Source organism: Halyomorpha halys, unplaced genomic scaffold (genome assembly GCF_000696795.3).
Source record: "Halyomorpha halys isolate HHAL.00 unplaced genomic scaffold, Hhal_1.1 Scaffold104.1, whole genome shotgun sequence".
Taxonomy (NCBI): domain Eukaryota; kingdom Metazoa; phylum Arthropoda; class Insecta; order Hemiptera; family Pentatomidae; genus Halyomorpha; species Halyomorpha halys.
Window position 1 is genome coordinate 869642 of NW_027107578.1, and position 25486 is coordinate 895127.

General features: G+C 31.7%; 2 protein-coding genes across 3 annotated transcripts in view; one reads left to right on the plus strand and one right to left on the minus strand.

Moving 5' to 3' along the window:
* The window catches only part of LOC106677591 (TOG array regulator of axonemal microtubules protein 1), a 124746-nt gene that overhangs the window by 80415 nt on the left and 18845 nt on the right, over positions 1-25486 (minus strand). For both annotated transcript variants that reach the window (XM_014415616.2, XM_067045965.1), the window contains exon 2: positions 10680-12188. In XM_014415616.2, coding sequence (XP_014271102.1) covers positions 10680-11966 — 1287 coding nt within the window. In that variant the 5' untranslated portion in view covers positions 11967-12188. The remainder of the gene's footprint in view (positions 1-10679; positions 12189-25486) is intronic.
* Positions 15490-25484, plus strand: LOC106677573 (carbohydrate sulfotransferase 11). Its single transcript, XM_067045971.1, has 7 exons — positions 15490-15623; positions 19167-19317; positions 19652-19800; positions 20250-20370; positions 23155-23378; positions 23779-23862; positions 24812-25484. Exons 2-7 carry the CDS (start codon positions 19174-19176, stop codon positions 25056-25058), a joined length of 969 nt encoding a protein of 322 aa, XP_066902072.1. The 5' UTR covers positions 15490-15623; positions 19167-19173; the 3' UTR covers positions 25059-25484.

Here is a 25486-nt window from a genome sequence, read left to right on the forward strand (position 1 = left end):
TTCATCATGCCCACTAACAGCTTGATACTTTATTATTCAATGACGTAACTACAAACCTTTTCTTCTTTTCATTGAGTATATAAATGTGCTTTTCATAAAGTCTACCTGATATTCTTCAATACGGTTAAGAAAAATAAATATAAAAATTTGCCTTTACAGCTTTTATATTTGTTTTTCAGGGACTCGAGGAATAACAGCACTATGTTTCTTTTGAAGTTCAGTTTGGGAATTAAAGGATAGCACTCGTGGCTTTATAAATTTCATTATTAATAATGTAAATGTATTAAGAAATAGTTTTACTATTTATCTTTTAAATAAATATTAATAAAAACACAAAATTGAATGCTTGTCCATACTACAAATCACACTGTTATGCCTTACATGAATGTAGTGAAATTGTGAGCTACATCGATAAGAATAAAAAATTAATTTTTTGCCACTAGGGAGAATAAAGGGATTGAGGAACTGAAATATTCTGAACAAAATAGGAACGAATGAAATTTAATGGAATGAAATCATGTAAGGGATATAAACGCAAACACCAAAATGCACAGAACTTAGGTGGAGAAGCATACCAGAATATACTGGATATAATAGAGAGGTATTATTTTGTTTATTGGCAACCTACCCTGGTATACCTTAAAAACTGGTATTGTGAACAACATGCTATTGTAGAAACTTTGAACAATTTAAGTTTCAGACACTTGGAGATATTTATAATATGAACCCCTTTTGTGATCAATTCTTCAGAGTTTCACTTTTATAACACACAGATGTCGAAGTTGTCAATTGCCCTTCAGTAAACCATCTTTTGTCATTGTCACTCATAGTTTCTAGTACCATACTTTACTTCTTATGGTATCTTATCTTATTTTTCCGTGCATTCTTAGCTTTCTCCTCTCTGTTTATCTTCTATTATCACCACTTATTTAGATAAGGATAAGGATCATTGTAGAAGAAAAATTCCAGAAAACTGGGAAATAAGTAATAGTACTCTGTAACAGCCCTCTTGTAAATAAAGTAATTCTTTACTCTAACTTGTTGGCTGAATTCATTAATTCCCTAGTTACACGAATGAGGCCGCAGCGTGGTGTAAGATTGTTTACTTAATTTATGAGAGAGGATACAAAGGCTGTGACGTACTATGTAAAACTACTATCTACATCTTATCTCCTAGAGAGTCTTTCGACAGCTCTGTTCGACTTCTCTCCAATTAATAACTAATCACAACCATCAGGGCATATTTATTTCCCTTAGAAAGGTGGGGATAGGAATAGTACAAGAGCCGGGAAGAAAAAAAAAGGTAGTTATCACTCCAATTTTTTATTATTTTAATGAAAACTATGTATAATTACAAGTCGAAGCTGATGAGTCTGCCAAGTATAGGTAGTGGGAATAAAAAATGGCGGCTGTTTCAAAACGTTAAAAAAAATTAATTTTTCATTCGGAATAAATGCACTGAATAATCAGTAGTTAGTGAATTTATATTGAGAAATCTCTATCTCAGGAACTATGGGACGTACAGATGTCTATTAGCACTTAAATTAAATCTAGTTTAATGTCTACTTTATTGTACATTAAACTATTTTATGACATTTACCTTCGTAAGAATAGTAGTTTTCATGGTATTTGCTAAAACATATTGATTTATAATTGTTCGGACAATAAGTTTGACTTATGAAAAACTTTATTTCAGAAACCATAAGACGATCATAAGATATCTGTCAGTACTCAAATTAAAGCTAGTTAAATTTACTATAAAATATTTCATAACTTTTATCTATTAGCAGTAGCAGGTTTTACGATATTTGACAAAATAAACTCACACGATATTAATTTCTAGTTGTTCGTATAAAATGTTGGATTTTTGAAAAAATATATTTCTAGATCCATAAGACGCACATATGTCTGCCAACATTTAAAGTAAAGGAAATTTAACTTACTATAAAGTAGTTTATGACACTTATCTTCGTAGGAGTAGTAGTTTTTATGATATTCACATATGAATATAAATGTGGTAAATGAAAATTAGTCCGAAGAACTATAAACCAATTTATTATAGCAAATTCCATGAAAACCACTACTCATACAAAGATAAGCAATATACTACTTTATAGCTCATTAAACTAGCTTTCATTTGAGTGCTAATTGACATCTGTACGTCAAATGGTTTTTTAGGTGTAGATTTCTCAAAATAAATTCACTAACTACTGATCTTCCAGTACGTCCCATACATTTTTATGAAATGTTGCTTTTTAAAAAGCTATATCTCGAGAACTATAGAACGTAAATAGCTCTGTTAGGGCTTACATTTTAGCAAATTTAGTTTACTTTAAATGATGTTCTCTTAGATTTTCTATTGTTGTTGGTAGTTTTAATGATATAGAGCTCCGAATGAAAAATTAATTATTTTTTTTATAATGTTTTTAATAAGCCGCCATTTTTTATTCCCCCTACCTATACTTGCTCGACTCATCAATTTTTACTAGTAATTATACCTGGTTTTCGATTAAGTAATCAAAAATTGGGCTGAAATAACTGCCTTTTTTGCACTTCTTGGGCTCTTGTACTATTGGAGGAGAGGGATGTGCATAAAGACTGAATAAAGGGAGTTTCAAGGTAAGGACAAAGGCATGAAAAAGACTCTGGGCTTCTCCGCATCTGAAAATAGTTTATCAATATCATATGTAGAATAATGCCTGTATATTTTATGACAGTCTAAGTTATACTATCCCAGCTTTAAATGGTGGTAAATAATATGTTGGTAAATAACGCAACCCTTCCCAATAGGAGCCATATATCCTAAGGCAGTGTCACGTTTTTTATTTATCCTTTGATAGAAAATTGAATATTTAAACTATTAATTTAAAAATTTATATTATATTATAAAAACGGCATTTGTAAAGCCACAAAGTACTATACAATAACTCCCGTTGTGTTACCGTTCGTGCAAAGCTGAGTCCTGTACACAGTGAACTCGTGTAGAGAGGAGACACATTGTGGCTCAGCATCCCTGACCAAGGGCCTAGCCGGCTTGGGACGGATTTATGAATAACCTGGGGGGAGCAGGTGACTATCGACCGAGCAATAGCGTGCAGCGGCGACAGAACTCCTTAGACCGGCCCCGTCAGTTATTAGGTCTCACTATCGATCGCCCATCTTCCAGTTCTCTCCCTCAGCTGTATTATTAACTTATCGTTTTCCACTTATTAAAGAAAAGTAGCCAAACAAATGTCTTCTTTCAGTTACACACGCGCAGCCTTTGAACTTCATCATTTTTGCCCTTTTAACTTTAAACCGACACTTTTTCCAACATTTTTTAAAAATTTACTGTTGGAAATCGAAAATACCGAGGAATCAAAGATGACAACCACATAAAGAGGAGGATAACTCTACAGAGATAGCCGCGTGAATTGTATACATTTTGACGATTGTTGACATAACAGCACTGTCGTATTATCAGGTTTTGCGCGATAGTTCACAGTGCCTGTACACAGAAGTGACAGCAAATTAACATGAAACACATCTAGACGCGTTGTCAGTGAGCTGTTATCAGCTTATAACCTTATAACATGAACCTAATAACTTATAACCTGTCTGTTTCCTGCTTGTCAACGGTGACAGTTTTTCTTTGTTGTATTGAATCATTTTTATCATCTATCTACGGAGCTGAACTGACCGCAAGGTAAGGTTTACTTTCGGCGTGAAAATAACTGCTGTCACAATGTTTTACTATTGTGATAACACTACGATTACCGTGGAACTTGGCCATTTTCAACTTCCAATGATACAGATACGTCACAAAAACAAAGTTGGATGTTTTATTTAATTTACTTGTTCTAGATTCGTCCCTTATTTCTAAGGATCCGCTTATGTCCTAAATTGAATAACTGGATTGGATAAATCTGACGAGAGAAATGTAAAGCAAGTAAGAACACTTATAATATTGAAAGATAAAATTATGTGGGAAGACAGATGCATTAAGGTCAAGTACGAAGGTGCATGCTCACATTACAGCTTACATAAATCGTTTCACCGAATTCTCACTCAACACTGTTCTTCCATCTAGGCCTCAGATGGATTCTCTAATTATCAAACCAAATAACAATATATCCATTTCAATGTTGTGATTTTATTGAGATGCAATCAATTATATTTACAGGGTATAGATAAAACTAGGACACTCCAATCCTTGATGGTCGTGTGCGGGTGTCTAGATCCTAATATACAATGATTCTGTATAAAGGAGAGGTTTTAGGTATTATTGAGAGATCCGTTTAGTTAATATTAATATTAATATTCTATACCGTCCTGGTACAGTTAATATTTATTTCTCGGCGGTCCCGAGAAATGAATCTTGGCACTCCCACCTAGGTTAGTACACAGTGGCAACTTCAAAGTAATCGCCAGGGGTTGACAAAAAGGACCACTAGGCCCACAGGATGAACTAGTTCCCCCACCAGTTACCAATACCAATAGTTGCCTTTAGAAACCAATTGGGTCATCCCTGAATACTGACCCTCAGGATTCCTCTATTCGATGCCCCCCTCACACTAGTTTTTGGGAGAAGATTCATGACCACCCCCTCCTGTCTCAAATGATTGAGACAAGCTACCATTTAGCAAAACTGTAAGTGATCATTATAGGAGTTTGAAAAGTACCAGGGCATTCAAAAAGTCCTGTCGTTTTTCGTTTGTTCGTTGTTTATTTTGATTATAGAGAGTTTGCTAATTAATTCCGTTCAATACAACTTTTATCCATGTAAACACAAATGTTTATACTTTATGAATAGGAGGCTAAGGAGGATTAATTTAATGCAGTCACCATCCAACTGTCTAGTTAAAATGATTCCAGTTGAAACTCAAATTCGGTCGATTTTGCTCTATGAGTTTAAACTTGGCTCAAAAGCTGCCGAAACTGCTAGAAAAATATGCTCCGTGTTTGGGGAAGATGTGCTGTCTGAGCGGAAGGCACAATTTTGGTTTTCAAAATTTCGTGGAGGCGACGAGACACTAGAAGACGAGGCACGCTCAGGTCGACCAACTGTAGTTGATAAGGAGGACGTTCGAAGAGTAGTAGAGTTGGATCCGCGTCAAAGTTGTTCAGAGATAGCCTCTCAACTTAATATCTCAGCCACCACTGCCTGGAATTACCTTAAAGAACTGGGAAAAGTGAAAAAACTGGATAAATGGATTCCTCATAAGCTTTCAGATGCCAATATGCTTGTTCGCTTGACAACTGCATCTTCGTTAACTTCCCGCTTGAAAGTCGAACCCTTTTTGAATCGAATCATCACCTGTGATGAGAAATGGGTGTTGTACAACAACTTCAGACGATCATATCAGTGGTTGTCGGCAGATGAGAAACCTAAACAATTTCCAAAACCAGATCTCCATCCAAAGAAAGTTTTGCTCATTGTTTTCTGGACAGCCAAAGGTATAGTGCATTTTGAGATTCTGAATCAAGGGCAAACCATCACTGCAGAAGTATACTGCAATATACTGGACCATTGCCAATCCAAGCTTAAGACTTTTGATCCCTGCTTAGTCAACAGAAGAAGACCTTTGCTTCTTCAAGACAACGCTCGACCACACACCGCCAAATTGACCAGGGAAAAATTGACAGAAATAGGCTGGGAAGTTTTGCCTCACCCACCATATTCCCCTGACCTGTCACCCACTGATTATCACCTATTCAGAGATCTCGACAACAATCTGAGACAAAAATGTTTTCCAACCTAATTCACGAACTGACCACTTATTTTTGCAGTAAAAATCAACAGTTTTTTAAGGAAGGAATTTGGGCTTTACCATCTCGTTGGGAGAAGGTTACCGACTGTAACGGTGGATATTTTGATGAATAAAGGTGATTATTTGAAAATATTTATTTATTTATAATTTCCCCCAAAAAAACGACAGGACTTTTTGAATGACCTGGTATTTAGGAATATTGATAACGAATGTTCCGTTTAATCCGGAAAAAAAAAAAGCATATCGGAAAATAAACAGCCATTATCTAACAGAGTAAAAAAAATTAATAAAAAGAGATTTAAACTACTTATTTAAATAGTCCTAACTGAATCTTTATCATTTCGAAAAAGTAAAGTTATATATATATATATTTTGTTCCACAGAGCTTTTTAAACTTTTTTTTAATTAATTTATTTATTGATATTTACAACTGTACATAAACACCTAAAGTAAATTTGAGGAAATCATAATGGTATGGTACAAGCATGTAGAGAAACTAGCCATCGGTAGCACTCTAAAAACATTTTTACAATATAAGGTCTCGAGGCCATCTTCTTTTCAGAAGCCTCGGAGGATTGTCGGAATAAAAGAGGAAGCAAGATTAGAAACTAATGGGTTTGAGTGGTTAGGGAGTTTGTAATGGAAGGATTGATATTCGAAGGTTTAGTGGAGCCAAACCTCAACGCCGTATGTCCAGATAGGCCTTATAATTATCATGTAAATCAATCTTTTGTAATGAATTGGAAGTTTGGACCGTTTGTCCAGTAAGTGCTGTAATAGTCGAAATCGACGTGCAATTTCCTGTATTTTCAGTCTTGTGTGAGGATCCAGGTTAGTTTTTAAAAATTAAATTTCAAACATTTTAAGTTAATTCAACAGGTGGAAGACATCACAGCCTTCAGATATTTAAAAAAAACGAAAAATTATAGTTTTGTTATTGGTCAATTTGCCTAAAGAGTGCAGTATATTACTATAATATTACGTAATCTTATATACGTATTATTGTTCTAATAATATTCCTGAATAAATATTCGTCAATTACATGATTTACCCCTTCAATTGATTCAGATATTATCAGCGCATTACCGATCGGAGTTACGGGTCTACTAAAATTGTAAATGAAGGAGCAAAAGCTGTTTGAACGAGAAAAATACAAATTAATACAAACCAGGGTAAGGTTTAGCCAAGTAATAAGGATAATTAACAAAAATCATAATCAAAGTTATTTTCAAATAAACCTATCTATTAATTTATCACGATCAAATCAATTTTCCAATGGTGTAAATCATGTATATGTTGTATGGAGCAGTAGTAATTTATGATTATTTATTTATTTGTGCTTCAGAGCTCTTTGTTACTTAAAATTTCAAATATTTAAGTAATAATTACGCTCTCTACGAAGGAGATAGGTTATTTTGTTATTATTGAGTTATTAAAATAGATGGAAGACGATATTTAAATAAAAAAAAAATCTTTAAAGCTAGATTAGTTTAACTAAAGAGGGTAGGGTAACCCTGAAAATATCAGTCGGTCAATTATAAGCTTGGAGAATTCCGTACGGCTGTTGTGAGTGATAGATATTATTAATGGTTTAAACAGGCTTTACAGTTGGCAAGATTGATTGAAGTATGCATCACCTCAGGACAACAATAGACGAATTGAGCTTTGGGATAAAATCATCTGATCCACAGCTGACTCGATGCTGATTGAAATAAAATATTTCTTAATATAGATGGCTTCTCTCACGTTTTTGAGATAGTCTGGAAAGAATTTTTTTTTTATTAGCAACCACTGAGAATTGTAATGAACCTTGACAGAGATTTCAGCTGTGTATCGACATACAATTGAGTTTATGGTACTAGAATCATATGTTGGAAAGAGTAGGGTAGCTAAGTGAGTCAGGCTCTATGCTACTAACTCCAAGGATCACCAGGGTTCGAATTAGACTGGAGTAGATGATTATTTATACTGTAGCTGTGAGTCGACCCTTTTGGTTCGGGAGACATCCGGGGTCCATCTATTCATTATAAGTGGATACCCTTAATTTGGGAAAATTCTGGTGGTTGTGCGTGATCTTTAAAAAATCACCTCCTTGTGCAACCGTTGCTCAAGTTCAGTACAAAGTATTGAATTTACAAAAACTGGGTTGTTGCAGTACAAACATAACATAATACTTCATGTTCAATTTGATTTCGATTGTGTGAATTAACGTTATCGAAAATATTTATTTATTTATCTAGCTTTATAACTTTATTCATTCCTGTTAATTGAGATGGCAATCAGTAAATGTCAGGAAAGGCGTGACAGGGAGCGATACCCAATGGCACCTCCTCCAGGCGTGATATCAGATTTAATGATGTACGAGACTCATTCAAATTTCTCTCAGTCCTCTACGGACGTTATAGTATAATCCTTGTGGCCATGGTATTTATGGCAATGACTATTTTCTAATATATTATTTAAAATAATTTTATTGATTTGAAGTAGTCTCTGCTGGAATATATATACATTTTTTATATCCATTCGTGATATTTCCTAGACGATTGAATAATGAATATTCTTCATTTCAATTCATGATTGAGAGAGGCCCCTAGAAGGGCAGTCAAAATGACAGTCATTATTCGCAACCAAGACTGACGTGACTCACTTGAATAATCTAGATTTCTACATTATCAGACAGAGGCTTACTTGCAAATGGGATATCAAACCGCAAGGATCTTGTGCAATGTCTCTTTTGATTCGTATAAAACTAAAAGTTTGTTTAGCAATTATTTTCGCATTTGTTTGCTAGAAAAATTTGAATAAAGCACTCATCCACTACCCACCACTTTCTCAGCACACTCTCCACTTCAAATTTTGAATGATCGGTAATTCATCAGTGTTACCCTCACACGATCAATCTAAACGCCTATATTTGATTTAATTGTTGTTTTATTATTGTTATCTATTCATAATTAATAAAGATATATTTGGTACAGTACAAATAAAGAGAACAGGACCAGCCGACCAACTTGACCTTACTCACTGTTACCTCATAGCCAATGAGCCCTACCAAATATCACAACTTTCATTCCGACTGACCGTCTATGTCTTGTAAGGATCCGTTATAACAGCGATGAACTTAAGCGAATTATTATTGAGAAATTATGATTAGAATATGAAAGATGTCGTGAACAAATTCGTCATTCATACAATAAATTAAAAATGTTATATTTGCAGATACGTTTTGATAACTTTTTTTTCGTGCAGAACGTAAAGAAGTTTAATTATAAATTCTTGGAGAAGTTTGTCGTGGGGTGCGGTCAGCGAAGAACAACATAAATAAACAAAACCATATTTATTTATTTTATGCCGACGTTTCAGGTCTTCATCAGGGCTATAGAACAAAAGAGATAACAACAACATTTAGAGTAACATATAATTGAAAAGGTATCTCTTTTGCTTCTTTGCTGACCGCACCCCCCGACAAACTTCTTCAAGCATTAATCTACGGTCAACTATCTACACCTCATTAATTATAAATTAATTGATAATGAACCTACATAAAATTAGGATTATAAAAAATTAGGATTACTCTTGAAAGTTTATTCAAATTAAAATGCAATATCCTTTGATTTTGATCTCTCACTTTATTTTTTCATCAATGTTTCGGCCCACAGCCCCATTGTAAAGGTTTGTACAATTTTTTTTTTCCTATCGTAGACTTAATATGACCAAATCAATTTATAAATACTTTTATTCTTTTGCCATCACTTTGATTTGTTGACAGTTTCATTATTTAAACAATATACATACTTAACAAAACGTTTTGATAACACTGTTTGAATTACTTTATTTGTATATTGTGTGAATAATAAAACTGTTATTAAATAATTAATGAGATGAAAAAAGAATATAAATATAATTGGGGATAGTAAATCTGCGATATTAAAAAAATTTAAATATTTATAAAAAGCAATTCTTTCTCCGTAACGTTGGAGGAAAATAAACAAAGTGAGATAAGGATCTAAAGATTTTGTGTTTTAATTTTGGGCAACTACTCTCAAACAAAGAAATAATGTATAATATATTAATAAACTAATTAATTTAAATTGTTTCAGTATTTTTTATGTTAATTTTCTGCCAAATTATGACTTTGATCGTTCCATGAGAACTATTAGAAGCGACCATTGGGTATTGTTTTCAGTTACTATGAACTTTCACAATTATCTCAATAAGATTGAAGCTAAAATTTGGCATTGACCTTACTAATAAAGTAGAGGAAGACAGTAATATATATAAAATATTAAAGTATAAACATGATGAATAAAGTTAAAAAAAGACATGAGTGGAGAATAATGTTATATATATAAAATACTATTATAAGAAAAATTGAATTTATTGCTTTTTTTAGACTTTAAAAATGAATTTTTAACTCTGAAAACTGCCACATTTCAAGGTTTATAAAATTTAAACGATATTATACGTTTACACAAAACCCCTTCATTCAATCATATATTATTAATAATAGTTTAAAAATAATATTTTATTTTGTATTCGATGTATTAACAGGTTGGAATGTTGTTACTTTTCGATTATCCTACTAGGTTTGGGACAGTCTATACAGGAGTGACCACAGTAGAGAAAAAAACCCATGTCTACTGTTGTGTCTTTGAAACACATCCATTTCGAACCAATAAAACCAAAACTAAAACTTTTTTGTCAGATGTACCTCTTTTTAAGCAGCGATATGTTTTTATAATGACCTATAAAAAGTATTTTAACATTTATGCTTTATTTATGAAATAATTCTTCCTAGCTGATGATAATGATTTATAGGGTACATGAATTGGATATTAGCATTTGATTATTTGATTTGTTTGTTTAGTATTGAAATTATTAAATTCAATGCCGATATAACAGGAGTGACCACAGTATTAGGAAGATTACCTTGTTGTGAAGGAGCTGGAAGAGCTCAGGTGGAAGGAAGTGGAGGTTGGCGAGCTCAGCCTCCTCCATCCTCCTCATCTCCTGCTCCCCCTCACTGCTGCTGGTCAGGGACTCCCCACCGTCCCAGGTTGGAATGTCCTCCTGCCTGAACCTGCTTCTTCTCGCGTGGGGCATGTGAAGCGCCGGGCGGACCGGCAGCGGGATGTGGCTCCTCCCGATATCTTTCTGTGTCAACGACTTGTCCGATATCACTTCGAATGCATCATCTCGATTCTCTTCTTCTTCCGGGATCGAATTTCCCTCTTCCTCATCATTAAGATCAGATTTGCTCTCTTTGTCTTGGTTCTCAACTTCTCGAATCTCGATGGTCACATCTGAGTCTGGTGTTCTCACTTTAACCACTTCTCCACCGAAACGAACTCTTCTGGAACTTTTTTTGTCGTCATCGACTAAATCTTCTTCAACCACAGTCATAGTGACAGTGTCATCTCCGAAGCTTATTTGCTCTTCTAAAATGATTTTCCTTCCATCTTCCGAACCATCTTCTATGTCTTGTTTAGTAGAAAAATCGCTTTCAGGAGGCGTTGAAAGAGATTTTATATCAATACCAGAATCCCCAACGTTCACCTGGTACACTTTGTTGAGAACTTCAAGGTCTCGCTTGATTTCGGGGTAGTAACTTTCCAAGAAATGGTCAAACCTGTTTTCGCCAACATGGTCCCTTATTTTGGTCAGTGTGTCCAGCGCTTCCTGCTGCGTAGCCATGTGGGCCAACTTCTTGGATATAGCTGTGACTAAATGAACCAGACTTTGATGGGATATGTTGGCCCCTTTGTCGAGTGCACTGTCGATGAGTCTAGGTAAGGTGGATATGACGTTACTTGCGAGGGTGCCATTGGCCGTCGGGGAATCCAGTCCTATAGTCACCACAGTTCTGAGGACGAATTCTGGGTCGGAGGTGTTCTGAAGGTAAGATAAAAGAACGTCTAATGCTGATTTGCGAACTCCGGGGGCCGAATGGCCGAGATTGAGAGCAATTTCGGTGAGAACAGAGGGTATCATGAGGACGTCGAGTTCTCTCGACTCGATGACCGGTATGACGTCGGCCAGAACGCGGAGGGCATGCTGGCGGACTTCCCACTCCGGAGCGGAGAGACGGAGGGCTAGCTGGCTGAAGAGAGTGTCCCGGTCGACGTGGTCTGGGAGGCGATTGTACCGGAGGACGGACTCCCAGAGCGGGGTTAGTTCGAGGAGCTTGCCCGTGGCGGGCCGTCGCGACACCTCCATCGCACTGCCACCTCCGCCCACTCCTGACCCACTTATCCCCACCACCCCCGCATTACCGCTGTCTATATCTAATTCGCTACCCCAACAATTCCTCCTTTTCTCGACAATTTCATTTTATATTTTTCTGGACTTCTACATGAATATTATTCCTTTTTTATGGAAATGAACAACGTTATGGTTCATGAATCTTAGTCCTACTTTATCTCGTCCCCGAAATGCTGCCTGTGAACAATAACAAAGTAGATTTCTATAACTTTATGATCATTTAGGAATATGAATGTTACAATATGTTATATGCTATTATGTATTAATATATTTCATTTTAAAGAAAATAATTATTTTTTATGTATATCATTTCATTAACTTGTTCGAATATGAAATAATATCTTCATGTATGTAGTTCCAAAAGTTCTTTATTAATTCATTTTATGTATCTAACGTTTCTGCCCATCAAGAACAATCTTAATTTTAATTTACGTTCTCACATTAGTTATTAAAAACATTGCAGGCTATTCTGCCCAATTCTGATATAATCTAGCCCAAATTAACCAATTTTATGTAACTATTTCCTTTAAATATAAATCTATTATTTATAAATTATGTTATAGAACTATCATCGATGTCAATGATAGTAATATAAAATAATTTATATTTAAATGAAATAATTACATAAATAGTTTAATTTGGAATATATTATTTCAGAAATCGACAGTAATAGCTTTCAATTTTTGAAATACTTATTCTGAGGCTGTAAAATAAATATTAAGATTGTTCTTGTTGATATTTGGCCGAAATGTAGGATATTTAAAATGAATTAATAAAGACGTTGGGACTACATGAAGATATTTTGTTATAATTGAATAATATGATTTAAGTACAGAAGCACTTATTTATTATTCACGATAAAAAAATTACCAGTAATAAATAACAAGCATAAATCGACCAGCAGTCATTCAGCAATTAAATAAATTTCAAAAAAAGATACTGATAAAGTATTTATGTAGTACAAGAACGCGTTTATTTGTTAATACTAAAATAACATCTCCTGAAAAGATCGGTTAAAACTTTTAGTAAAGTAAATTACTTTACTTGGTCTGGAAAATTATTTTTGGACAAAAAAAACCTACATGCTTTTTAGGAACCTGGAATTTTCATGAATGTATTTAATACCATAATAACAGATCCTGAAGAGATCGATCGATATCCCAAGTTTCCTCTTTAGTCATAATTGACTTCAAAGGAAGTTAAGGAGGATTGATGACCCTATAATAAAAAAGGTCCCTCATTTCTCATTATCAAATACATTCATCCAAAACTATCACTCCCGTGCAGTAAAGTGATTATAAGGAAGCAAACAATACAACCTTTATGGTTCTACAAAAAAAAAAAAATTAATTTTATTTTTTTTTATAAGTAAAATTCTTCCCTCTCTCCCTTCCTCGAAAAATAAACTGAAGTACTCCTGAGTGCTCAACTAACATAGGACCAGAAATCGATTGCGTTCGAATACCCCGCTCTACTTGCCCTGGATGCAATAAACAAGGGCGTTAAACTCAACGAACAAGAAATTCACCAAGTGAGTTTTACATGCAAATGTTGGCTCTTTTTATGATGATTGCAAGAGTTAACAATAAAAAATATGATCTAGTAATTTTGACTGATATATATATATATATATATATATGTTGTTTTTTTTAAATATTCTTAAACTTAAAATGAACTCCGTTTTATTTTATTATTTACAGATATTTAACAAAATCATGAAATGTAATGCCAGTTTTTTGGTATAAAAATCAATAAAATCGTTTACAGTACTTTGGGTAGTCAACCGAACAAATTCAAATTATCAATGTATAAAAAGTATCTTAAAATATACCAAACAGCACAAATCAGACTAAACCAGGCCAAATTAAATGTGAGATATATTTATAATATATCTCTATCCTCTATCTAAGACAATATATGTATAATTCTTTAAATATATTAGAGTGACTTTTATTGTATTCAAATCCAAAAAAAGGTTTATCATATTCATATCTTCAGAACTCGTATTTCCCAAGGTGGTAAGTGAAAGTTGTTTGATTTTTATTATATTAAATATTGCTATCTTTTTAGTAAATTATGTAAAAATGAACGCATATTTTGACTTTTTTTAGTATATAAAAAATCACATTCCTAATGAGCATAATCACCCAAAGCAAAATAAACAAGGAAAAATTGATAACAATCAGAACTTTCATTGTACGATAATGACGATTGACAATTTCACAAAAGCTTCTTGATTTCATCAGCTTTTCAAAGCTGGGACGGATCCTTGTAACTTGTAATTCAGCAGTGACCACCGAATTAGGGAGACTCGTAGAAAAGGCTGGGATTATGCCATAAATTTTGAAGGAACTGCAACAAAAAGATTATATCTAACTCGAAATATTTAAAATAAATTACTGAGGTATGAGCAAGATAATTAATTAGTTTAATTGATGTAATAGAAACCTGGGCTGTCGTGAAGGAGTTTTTCGAAAGCCTTAAATAAAATTTCATATAATTTAAAATTTTTAGGATTGATTTTTGGAGAATTTTTTTTGTCGATGTCCCGCGCTCTCAAAAGAAATTTATAAATCCTCACGACGATATAAAAAAATGTCGACCAACTATATAGAAAACGATTTTTGGTTAGGGATGCATTTTGTGATTTAGTGTGCATTTTAAATTATTTAATCAAATTAACAATATTTTTTGTTATCCTACATCCAAAAACAAAGCGAATAGTATATTATTACTCACACATTATTAAAATAAATTAACCTGACTGAACTAGTGAAGTAGGATAAAACATTTTCTTTTATGGAGAAATAACGTTGATAATTGTTTAATACGAATTTTCATAGTAATCGAAAAATGAAATTTTTTCTCTACTGGGTCCTTCAATTTTGTTTCCAAAATCACTAAAAACGCAATAATCTTAACACGACGTCACTAATCTACACGAAACTCAGGAGTGGTTAACTAAGCAACACGCAATAGTACAAACTGTACCTTCGTAAACAAATTAGAACCTGAGACATAAAACAAAAAAATTGAGAAATTTTTCTTGATTTGAGACTGTTTTTTCTACTATATAATGTCATTAAAAATATAAGATATTAATATGCATTAAAAGATCAGAAATTCAGCTTTTCAACAGTTGTAATCACGCTGCTCTCATCCCCGTACTCGCCCCTTCTTTGTGCCAAATAGTAATAGTCCTTAATAAAACACCTAAAATAAAATCCCCACTCTCACTTCTTCGACTTTCCTGAACAGAGATTCTACTGACTCCAAGTGAAACGTGATTCTTCCGTGTGAATCACTTAAGAGTAGTCGAGAATCGAATCCTATGAATGAAACTCAGGATTAGATTCTAGACTCGTCATGCCAACTTTGCAAGGAGCCGTTATCCACTTAGGTCATCATTTCTAGAAATTACTGTTAGATTCTTCGGTTCTTGTAAAAATGTAGCATCCGTTTCTAAACATTAGTTTATATAAATAAAATTAGTTGTTCACAGCAACAAGATGACTGAATATAAATGAATGGGACGTCAGGAGTCAGCGACCTCTGCCAAGGACACGCCGGTCAGTAAGCTCCGAGTTGCTGCTTCGTTAGTCTCATGTAGTCGTGAGTAGTTGCTTCTCTATTAGTTAAGTGTAAATTCTGTTTTAACCTTAGTGTCGTTGCTTAAATTAAATATTTCAGTAATTATGACAAGAATAAAATACGTTATTTATTTCAAGTCAATTTAACATTCATTATTTTAAGTCTTACAACTGTTTATCACTGGTATAGATAATCAAATGTTCTAGGATAGGGCAGGCAAGAAACAGAGGTTGGCCAGCCCAAGAACTCCCAGAGCTATCTATTTAATTATTTAACATTAAAATCTAATTTTAATCAAAGATTAATAATAATTATTATTTCAAGCCACCTGACTGGCGAAATAATATTAAGTTTTCGTTTTCTTTTTTTACTTATTATTTCTAAGTATTTATTTTTCAAAAACTTTCTAGTTATCACATGACAGGTGCATGGAGGAGGGAGGAGGGGGAGCATGGCCACCTCTGGAGATATCTATCTAGGTTTATAGAAATTACTTCTTTTTTGTTGATGTAATATTACAAAATCAAAATGAGTTATTACTTAGCTGGAGATATATATACTGATAAATTATTGTTCCTTTATAGACCTATATCAATTATGATAGTCCAAATTATGGATAATCTTAAGCTCTTCTTAGGAAGGGATTAAAAAATATATATATGAAGATCTATACCACTACAACTGCAAGGAGGTGATTTGTTCAAGATCAGAAGATCAGGTTTTTTCTCCAATTAAGGTTACCCGCTTTTTAGAGGCCGGGTGTACTCCAGATGGCTCCTGAACCCTCAGGGTTGACTCATGGTTTAAAAAATAAATAATAATTTGCTAGAGCCAGATTCGAATCCGAGCCCTAGCATTAGTAGCACAGCACCTTACCTAACTATCCCTGTCCCTTCTGGCTGGTGTAAAATAACAAAGACAAAACTCATAAAAAATAAGCTGTATTTGAAGAATATGATCAGGGTTGCGGTCAAGAAGGAAGAAAAATTAGTAATAATGATAAATAGTAATAATAATCATAAAAAATAGTTGTCATTATTTTTTCTTGCTTCTTGAACATAGCCCTGACTATCTCTTTATTTTGATTAAAAATCATGAAATATCATTTTTTAAAATTTCTTGTGGTGAAAGAGGCGCTACCCTTTTGTTAGCCAAGTTAGTCAACCCTTCCCCTCTTTCAACCCATAGAAGGGAAAAGAGTTTTTCAATACACTATTGATGAAAATTTTAAGCAAATGGGACCTAATTTTTTACAGTAGCTTCATATAATATTTGACCACGACTAATATGTTTATTGATATGGAAATCAATTTCATTAAAATATAGTTGTTTATCTATGTACAGATTCATAATTGGGAAGAGTTATAAACTATCTATATGAAAAGCGAGTAAGTAGTTCCAGTATTTTGGGGATACCAGTATTTTTCACTCAGTAAAAAATAATAAATTTACAATAATGAAGAAAAATATTTACTGCAATAGATAAACAAAAAAGTGTGAGCAGTTAGGTTCCTGTGACTAAGGCTTCATTTTCTCCCCTTTTTTGTAAGGTAACAAATCAAAAGTGATTTTTTGTAATTAAAATTGATTTATATTTTTATGCACATACAAATGCTCAAAAATTTAACTCAATTCGGAGGGACCATAGAGGCAGGTTAAACCTTAAAAGATATGAAAAATATTTGGACAGGACAGAACTTTGAGTGAAATTTGTCCCAACTGTTATGGTATGCTTTGCCATGAAAATAATTTAATCCAAAAGAGGCTTGGTGGTGCCAAAATATAGCAAAGGAAAACAAAGTTTATACTGACAAGGAAGAGAACACCAGAACTGTGAAGGTCTTGATGCACATAATGAATTTCAATTTTTAAAACTGTGGTTATTGGCTCCTCAGATCGTCACAAATAGAGCGTTATAGGAATAATGTACAAAAAAAGTATTAAATACATGAAATATTTACTTTTTTCTGAAGCTAGTACATGTTCTTGTAAGAGATAATGGTAATTGCACAAAAACCACATAATGTCATTTTTAAACTGTAAACTATAAAATAACCAATGCTGTCAACCTCTTCTAAACCATTTCCCTTTACATTGATGTCTTATATAACCCATCAAGATAGATGTTCAATAATTCATTATGTCAGAGATGGCTTATTTATTACTTTTTTCCAACTAAATAGAGGATGTAGATTGTAGAAGGTGCATTTGATTTTGGGAGATCATAAACAGTGATCATTTTAACTAGACCACTTCGCTAGCCTTATTATTACACAAAATTAAAAAATATATATATATACATATACATTGATGTCAAGATTTTAATGAATAAAATAACATCAGCTTACTGTCAAAACCTTTTAAGTTTGAATTTTAAAATTGGAAGGCTTCGATTGAAGTTAAATATTTCTTTACTTATCTATGTTTGTTAATAATGCAAAATATTTATATACTACACCTGTTCACTCTAATCTTGAATTTTCATATATTGTGTGATCTGTTCATTTCTTACATCAAATTTCTGCATCAGAAAATATTCAGCACAGAGTTTTAAGGTTTGTTAATTAGAAGTTAGATTACGGTTTTGAATCTGATTATGTGGATTTGTTGAAACAACCGACTTTGTAATATCTTGAAACTGAATAGTGACCTGGCATTATTTCAGGTATTATTAGATTTTAGAATTGACTGCCCGAGAATTTTAGAACTCATTACTTTATTGTTCCTTTTCCTTTTCTTTTGCTCCTCAAAATTCTTATATAACAAAAAGACAGATTTAGTCACATTGTTCATTTTGCCAATGTATTGTAAAAGTTAAGAAATATTTAGTTGAAATCAAAATCTTCCAATTGAAAATCCAGACAGTTTCGATAGTAGTCTGAGGATAAACTGATACTCTTTAGTAAAATTTTACTATGTCCTTAAAAAAAAAAAAAAATAAAATAAAATAATTAAATTTTAGTCAACAAATAATGAGATCAGCATAAAGACACAAAAACACCTGAACAACATACAGCCACAATTAATAAGGATGAAAACCTATTTTTTCAAACTTCTCTCAAAGCTCAACGTCCATACGTACAACTGTTCAGTTGCTACAATGGGCTCTCCTCAAAAAATTGTTTGTGTGATGTTTTGAAGATAAAGAATGTTGATTAGATAATACTTTTATTTTTAATCAATTACTATTGTTTAATCTACACTTATATTATAAATTTTTCTTCTTTGTAGAGAATAGTAAATAAATCCTGATAGTAATACAATTTTCTTTAATAATATTATAATAATTAGTACAAATGAAAACAGATTTTATGAAACTAATATGGATTAAATAAATATAGATGCTTGTAGTATGTATAAAAATGCTTTTAAAAATATTTACATTTGTTATACTTACTATGTTATGGAGAGTATGTAAAAAATGTTGGAATAAATTTTTTATACAGATTCTGAAAATATACAAAATAAATTTATATATCTGTGACCTCATTGAAAAGTTAAATTAAACAGAATCCATTTATTAATCAATTAATTTTAACTAATCATTAATGCTTTAATTTTTAGATGTCAGATGAGGAAACTAATATGGAGAAAAATAGTGATACCATCATTCCTTCTTATTTCTACTTTTATTCTTATAACAACATTGAAAAGACTTTATCACCACAAAAACGAAGAAATTCATTTATCGCAAAAAGAATTAAAAGCTCTTTTAGTAAGTCAATTTTTAAAATATTTCAACAGATGAATATTTAAAAAAATATTAACCAACATTTCATCATAATAAGTGAGACAGTATTAAAAGAAATCATGTAATTATAAACTCTGCAAAGTATTCTGCCAAATAGATTCTTGAAATTCGACTTGATTTTATGTTGTATTAATCATTACTGTTTTTAAAAATATTTCCATTGTGGTTTTTTAAATAATGAAGATGAGCGTAAATAAATATTAGTCATAATTTAGTTTAAGTTTTCATGGTTTATGAAATAGTTTAATAATATCAATACAGTTTAGAAATAATTAACAGTTCATGAATTATATTACAGGCAAAAGCAGAACATGATAACCAGAGAAGGATTGAAAAAGTGGAAGAGACCTGCAGAACGTACAACTTAGGACTTTACAAAAGCGACGGCTCCAAGCCTGGTTTCAAGTATCCTCCTACACCACAATACTCAGTCTATTATTTTGATATGTAAGACATAAAATTTCTCCCATCAAATATTTGATAACCACTCAATACTTGATATTAACGGTTTCTTTCTTTTTTTTAATATTAGTTCAAATTACTAAAAATTCAAAAGCTGAATATAACAGACAATAAATCTGCAATTACTACTTACAACTTTTCAGAGCAATAATATGGTTCTGGGATATTATAGGATAAAGTGTGTAAATGTGATTTTTGTTTTATCAGATCGTTACAAATATTGTAAATAACTGTGTTGATAAAATTCTTTTCTATTTACTTATCCAAGTATATACTTCACTAAATGGTAAACAGAAAAATAAAGCCAACAAATTTTATTTTATATATTTGTTCAAATTTTCTGAGATAAACTCCTTAGTAAAGATAATTGTGACAATTAGACTTAATCTCAGCAAAACATTTCTGAAAAATCTCTATTTTTTTCTTTGTTTTAGAAACCATAATATAGCATACTGTCCTGTATATAAAGCAGCTTCTACAACCTGGCTTTATAATCTTTGCTCTCTAAATGGAGAACAAGATGAAAATATGAAAGGAAAGCAGATCAGTGAAGTTGCAAAGAAAAAAGACAAAAAACAGAAAAAAGAAAGGAAAAAAAACACCCAAAAACGCTCGTAACAACGACACAAAAAAAAAAAAGGAAAAAAAAAAAAGAAAAAAGCCAACACCAAAAAAAAAAACACACAAAAAAACAAAAAAAAAACCAAAACGAGAAAAAAAACAAAAACACAAGAAAAGGAAAAAACGCCCGCAAAAATGAATAAAGAACGGAAAAAAAAAACGCATAGGGCCGCCCAAAACACAACCCCAAACGCTAGAGACCACAACCCTTAAAATAAACACACAGAGCAAAAACAACAGCCCAACGCCCACACAAAAAAACACAGCCAACTCTAAACCACTGAAAAAAAGCACAGCTCAAAACCAAAACAAACCCCAAAAGAAACAAAAGACAGAAACGACGCAGAAACACACTACAAAGAACCCCGAAAAGGCACACACATGACGAACAAAAGTGAAACAACCAACACAAAAAAGAAGTAATCCTCATTATTAATAAAATCCAAAGTTTCAAAACAAAAAAACAACAAAAAAAAAAAAACAAAAAAACTTAAAAAAAAGTATAGAACATAAAAAGCACAAACTAGACACAAAAAAACCGGGAAAAAAAAAAAACCTAAAGAGGAACAGTTTTCCGACAAGCAAAAAGGAAACACACCTGATCAAGCCGCAACTAACACCAAAAAGTAAAAAACAAAGAGCGAGTAAGGTGGAAGGAATGTTCCGGTTAACCTACGGCAACCGAAAGGTTGAATTGGAGGGGGCACCAACAAACATCATGACATAATGGCCTACAGGATATAGTGGCGCCCCAGGTGGCCAACAGCCGGAACTCACCTCCTCCAGCACTCTCTGTGAAGAGAAGCAACCCAGACTAAAGGGTGGGAGAGCCATCTTGTTTTCTGGGAGAAGCAGTTCATCACCTCTTTGTCTCTCAGATCAGAAATCTACCATGGGTGTGTAGAACCCTTGGAGGTGTCCTCAGGAGCAAGGGGAAGAGAAGCTTGAGAATGCAGAGGGAAGAAAGAAACATGGAGTAAGTCCACCTACCAATCATTAACATTCACCACCACATAGTTCATCTATCAATAGTTAACCTCCACATCATCATCAACCACCTCAATTTTATATATACAATTTCCATAGCCCTATCATTCAAAATTCTACTAACAATCTAATCATAATGTTTTCTTTCGGCCACCCACTACATCATTTGTAACTTAAGCAATAGAATTTTCTTTTTCAATTAATCATGTTATCTTTCATTTATACAGTCCACTTCAACCCAACCAGCAAACCAAAAAATGAAGTGTGTCCGGCAATTCGGTTGAGGACATGCTTCAAACAATGAGCATAATTTAATGGCTTTAAAATTGAAATTCTTCTGTACCCAGCAATCAATATGGCCTTAGAATATTTTCTAAAAAAACAAATATTTGCAATTCATGAATAATGTATTTCATGAATTCATTTCATTTCAAAAACCGAGATTTTATGAAGAGGGACTAAAAAGCTGGTTTAACTGATTGTTTAGAGTAGTTGTACAGCATCTTTTCACGTTTTAGTAATATAATCCTGATACATGCCTAGACATCTGATATAATTAGGTTTTGACATCTAGACCAACAAGGACTATTACATATGCCCAATGCTTTAACTTCTTTGTATTGTAATTATTTCATGCTTACAGTCATTGTTTACTACTTTTCTAATGTGTGTATAAAATTCAGAAAATTTAATCACCCATAAATCATGGCAGATTTGGTTTCAAATTCTTATTTTAATTTATTTAACATAGTATTTGAAAATGCAAGGTTGGTTCCAAAATAGCTTTATTATAAATTACCACTTTTTTCAAGTGAGGAAATCTTTTGATTCTTTATTCATCCATTTATCATGCTTGTTGACTGCACTTTTTTCTTCATTCTTATTTAATATTATGTAATATTTTTTTTTTTTATTGTAATTTGAGTATAAAATGAATTTGAGCATAATTATGTGGGTTAAAAACAGGATCTTATTCTTAGAGAATGACCATATTTACTGCATGACTTTGATTTCTCAAGTTAAAAGTTCAAATTTCTTTAAATTATCAACTTATATATTAATTAACTTTCAATTAATTATTTATTTTATTCTAATTGTTCTTATTTTTATTTTTGTCACTTTCTTGAAATTGTCTGGATGCTTAATTTTCAGCCTATTAATAATTTCTCCATAGTATGCACCTATTTATTCTTTTTTGTCTAATTTTTTATTAAAAAATATAGACATTACTATTTTTCAGTTTTAATTTACATTACTAATATTATTCAATTACAGATAATCAATAATTATAACACGTCAAAGTTAATTTTGTGCTGAATCATGTTGAACATTTTGGAGTGTTTAGCATTTATTTTGTGTTACTGAATTCATTTATATAAATTTTACTTTGTTTTGTTTATCTTTTAATTTTATTTTTGACATTTCCCAATAGTTTTGTTCTATCACTATTGTTATCCAATTCAATTTTGATGTCTCAATTGAATTTATTTAATTTAAAAGTAATTTTAGAGTTTAATGTTGGTATATAATTTTGCAAAACCATGGTAATCTATATGCTTTAAAATGTATCCAATTAACTTTATTTATGTTAATTTAAAAATGTTAGCATATGTATTGATTTTATGCTTATGAGAGATCTTCCCATTTTGTGTACATGTGGGAGGCTGATAGAAATTTAAAAAATAATGTTAAAAAGAAAAAGTTCCGCATCATATCATTTCTGCTTAGTAGCACTTTTCATGTTTATTGTTTCAGCGATTTCCTCAATGTAAGAGGTTAATATGTGTTCGTCATCCTTTTGACCGCATCTTGTCCGCATACCGTGATAAGTTAGAGAGCCGAGATAGAGCTCCACAGCATGGAACTCTACACTACTACAAAAGATGGGGTTCAAAGATAAGAAATAAATTCAGGACTTCTGGAAAGATAGAACCAACATTTGAGGAGTTTGTCAAGTATGAATGATTAATATAATTACATCAAATTATTTCAGGATATAAAATAATAAGAATGAAAAACTTATATTGAAATATTTTTGAGACATTAGTAATATTTCTCTACCCTCTTGTTGACAGAGGGTAAAATAATTGCCAAAATAACTTTTGAAATTATTCAATAAAATTTTTATTGTGTAAATAATAAATATTTTTCATAGAGAAAAACACTATTAAATACATTTAGAAGATTTTTAAAGGCCTATAGTTAGTTCATTATTTATGATTAGTTAAGTAATTAGTATTAATTATGTAAGAAAAAAAATCAATAATTTATAAAAAATAAAAGATAAGTTCAACATATTTGAAAGTATTCTAATTTAGTTATGAAAAAAATAAACATTAAATATATTATCTTTAGGTTTCTAATTCAAACAGACCTTTTGGCCTATTCAGATGATCACTGGATTCCATACAACGCTTACTGCACACCATGTCTGCTCAGGTATCATTTAAAATATACAAGTTCACAATATTAACTTTAAAGATAAACTGGTTCAAACCAGACCTATAGAAGCTAAAATATGAAACTGTTGTAGCAAAAATAGCTTATATTACACAAACAATTTTTTTTCAGTCTATAATGTTCTTCAAGTTATAATCACTGCTCTTATGATAAAAGGGAAATGCTTTTTCAATTGACAAATTATTATTGATTTTAAACATGATTCAATAAACAAATAAATAAGTTTTAGTTTCTTTGACCAATAGTTTAAGATTATGAATGATTTAATGAAGTATCTACACTGAAAGGCAAAACAAATTGCAACAGTTTGTGTCTATTCTAATTTTCAATCAACGGATAATTAATAATTAAGTAATATGAAGCATACAGGAATACAATTGAAATAAGAAATAAATAAATAAATAAAAATTGATTTTTTGTATTTGATTTTAATGATTAATAGCTTCTCCCCTTACATTTATTACCATTAACATTCAACATACCATTGAAATAATAAAGTTTTGAATAAGTTCCTAAAAAATATTTTCATTCTTTCATCAGAACAACCATTTATTCTTCAAACGATTTAGGTAGAAGCAAACAAAGTTGGGCATCGCTTTATTAATATTGGTTTGAATTTGGACAAAATGGTGGTAATTTAGATAATCAGATTGAAGTGTTTCTTATGTCTAAAGAAAGAGTGACCGAATTGGTAAATTGTTTTAGTTCTCAGTTTAGAAACCATTTCCTTCCCCCTACCCAAATAATATACACTGTTATATTCAGTTTTGAATAGAGAAGAAACTTTGTACAAAAAATAAATAATTTGATCTAATTAAAATCATTGTTCAAAGATATTTGTAACACAATTCTATTCATAGTGTTTCTATTAAAATATTTCTAAAGAATAGGAACCTCTACCTAATCTATCTACCATTGTTTGTTTCAGATATGATTACATAGCCAAAGTAGAAACTTTAACAGAAGATCAACTATTTTTTATAAACAGTCAAAAATTGGGATCTTGGATTTCTCCGTCAAAACATCACTCCTCCAAAAAAATCAGTTCAACTGTAGCGAGGGATTACTTTTCTCAACTAACGAAAGACCAAGTCAATAATCTTTATCAAAAATACAGGCTTGATTTTGAAATGTTTGATTACTCGATTCAACCTTATTTAGACTATGCTAAATAATTCTTTTTTATTCTATAACAATGATAATAATAATAATAAATTCCAAGCAAAAACAAAGTTGAGTAAAAAGTAACTAGATCTATCAGGTATTTATTTTTTCTAAATAAAAAAAAAGATTTAAGGAATTTGATTGAAAATTTAGTTATTTCTTAATACATAAATTTTTACTTTTCTAAAATATTTTTCAAAGAAAATAAATTATCAATAGTAAAAAAATTTATTTTTTCAAGCTTGAAAAAGCGTAGGCACATTGAAGTGTGAAATAAGATATAAATAAACTCAAGGTTATTCTCAACTTGACATAGACAATTTAAAAAAAAATACCACAAAATAAAATAAACCTTGACATAAAGTTAACAGAATGTGTAGGGTATTTTCATGGAGACAATTGAGTTATCTAAAGGAGTTTTCAAGGTGAAATGAATAAT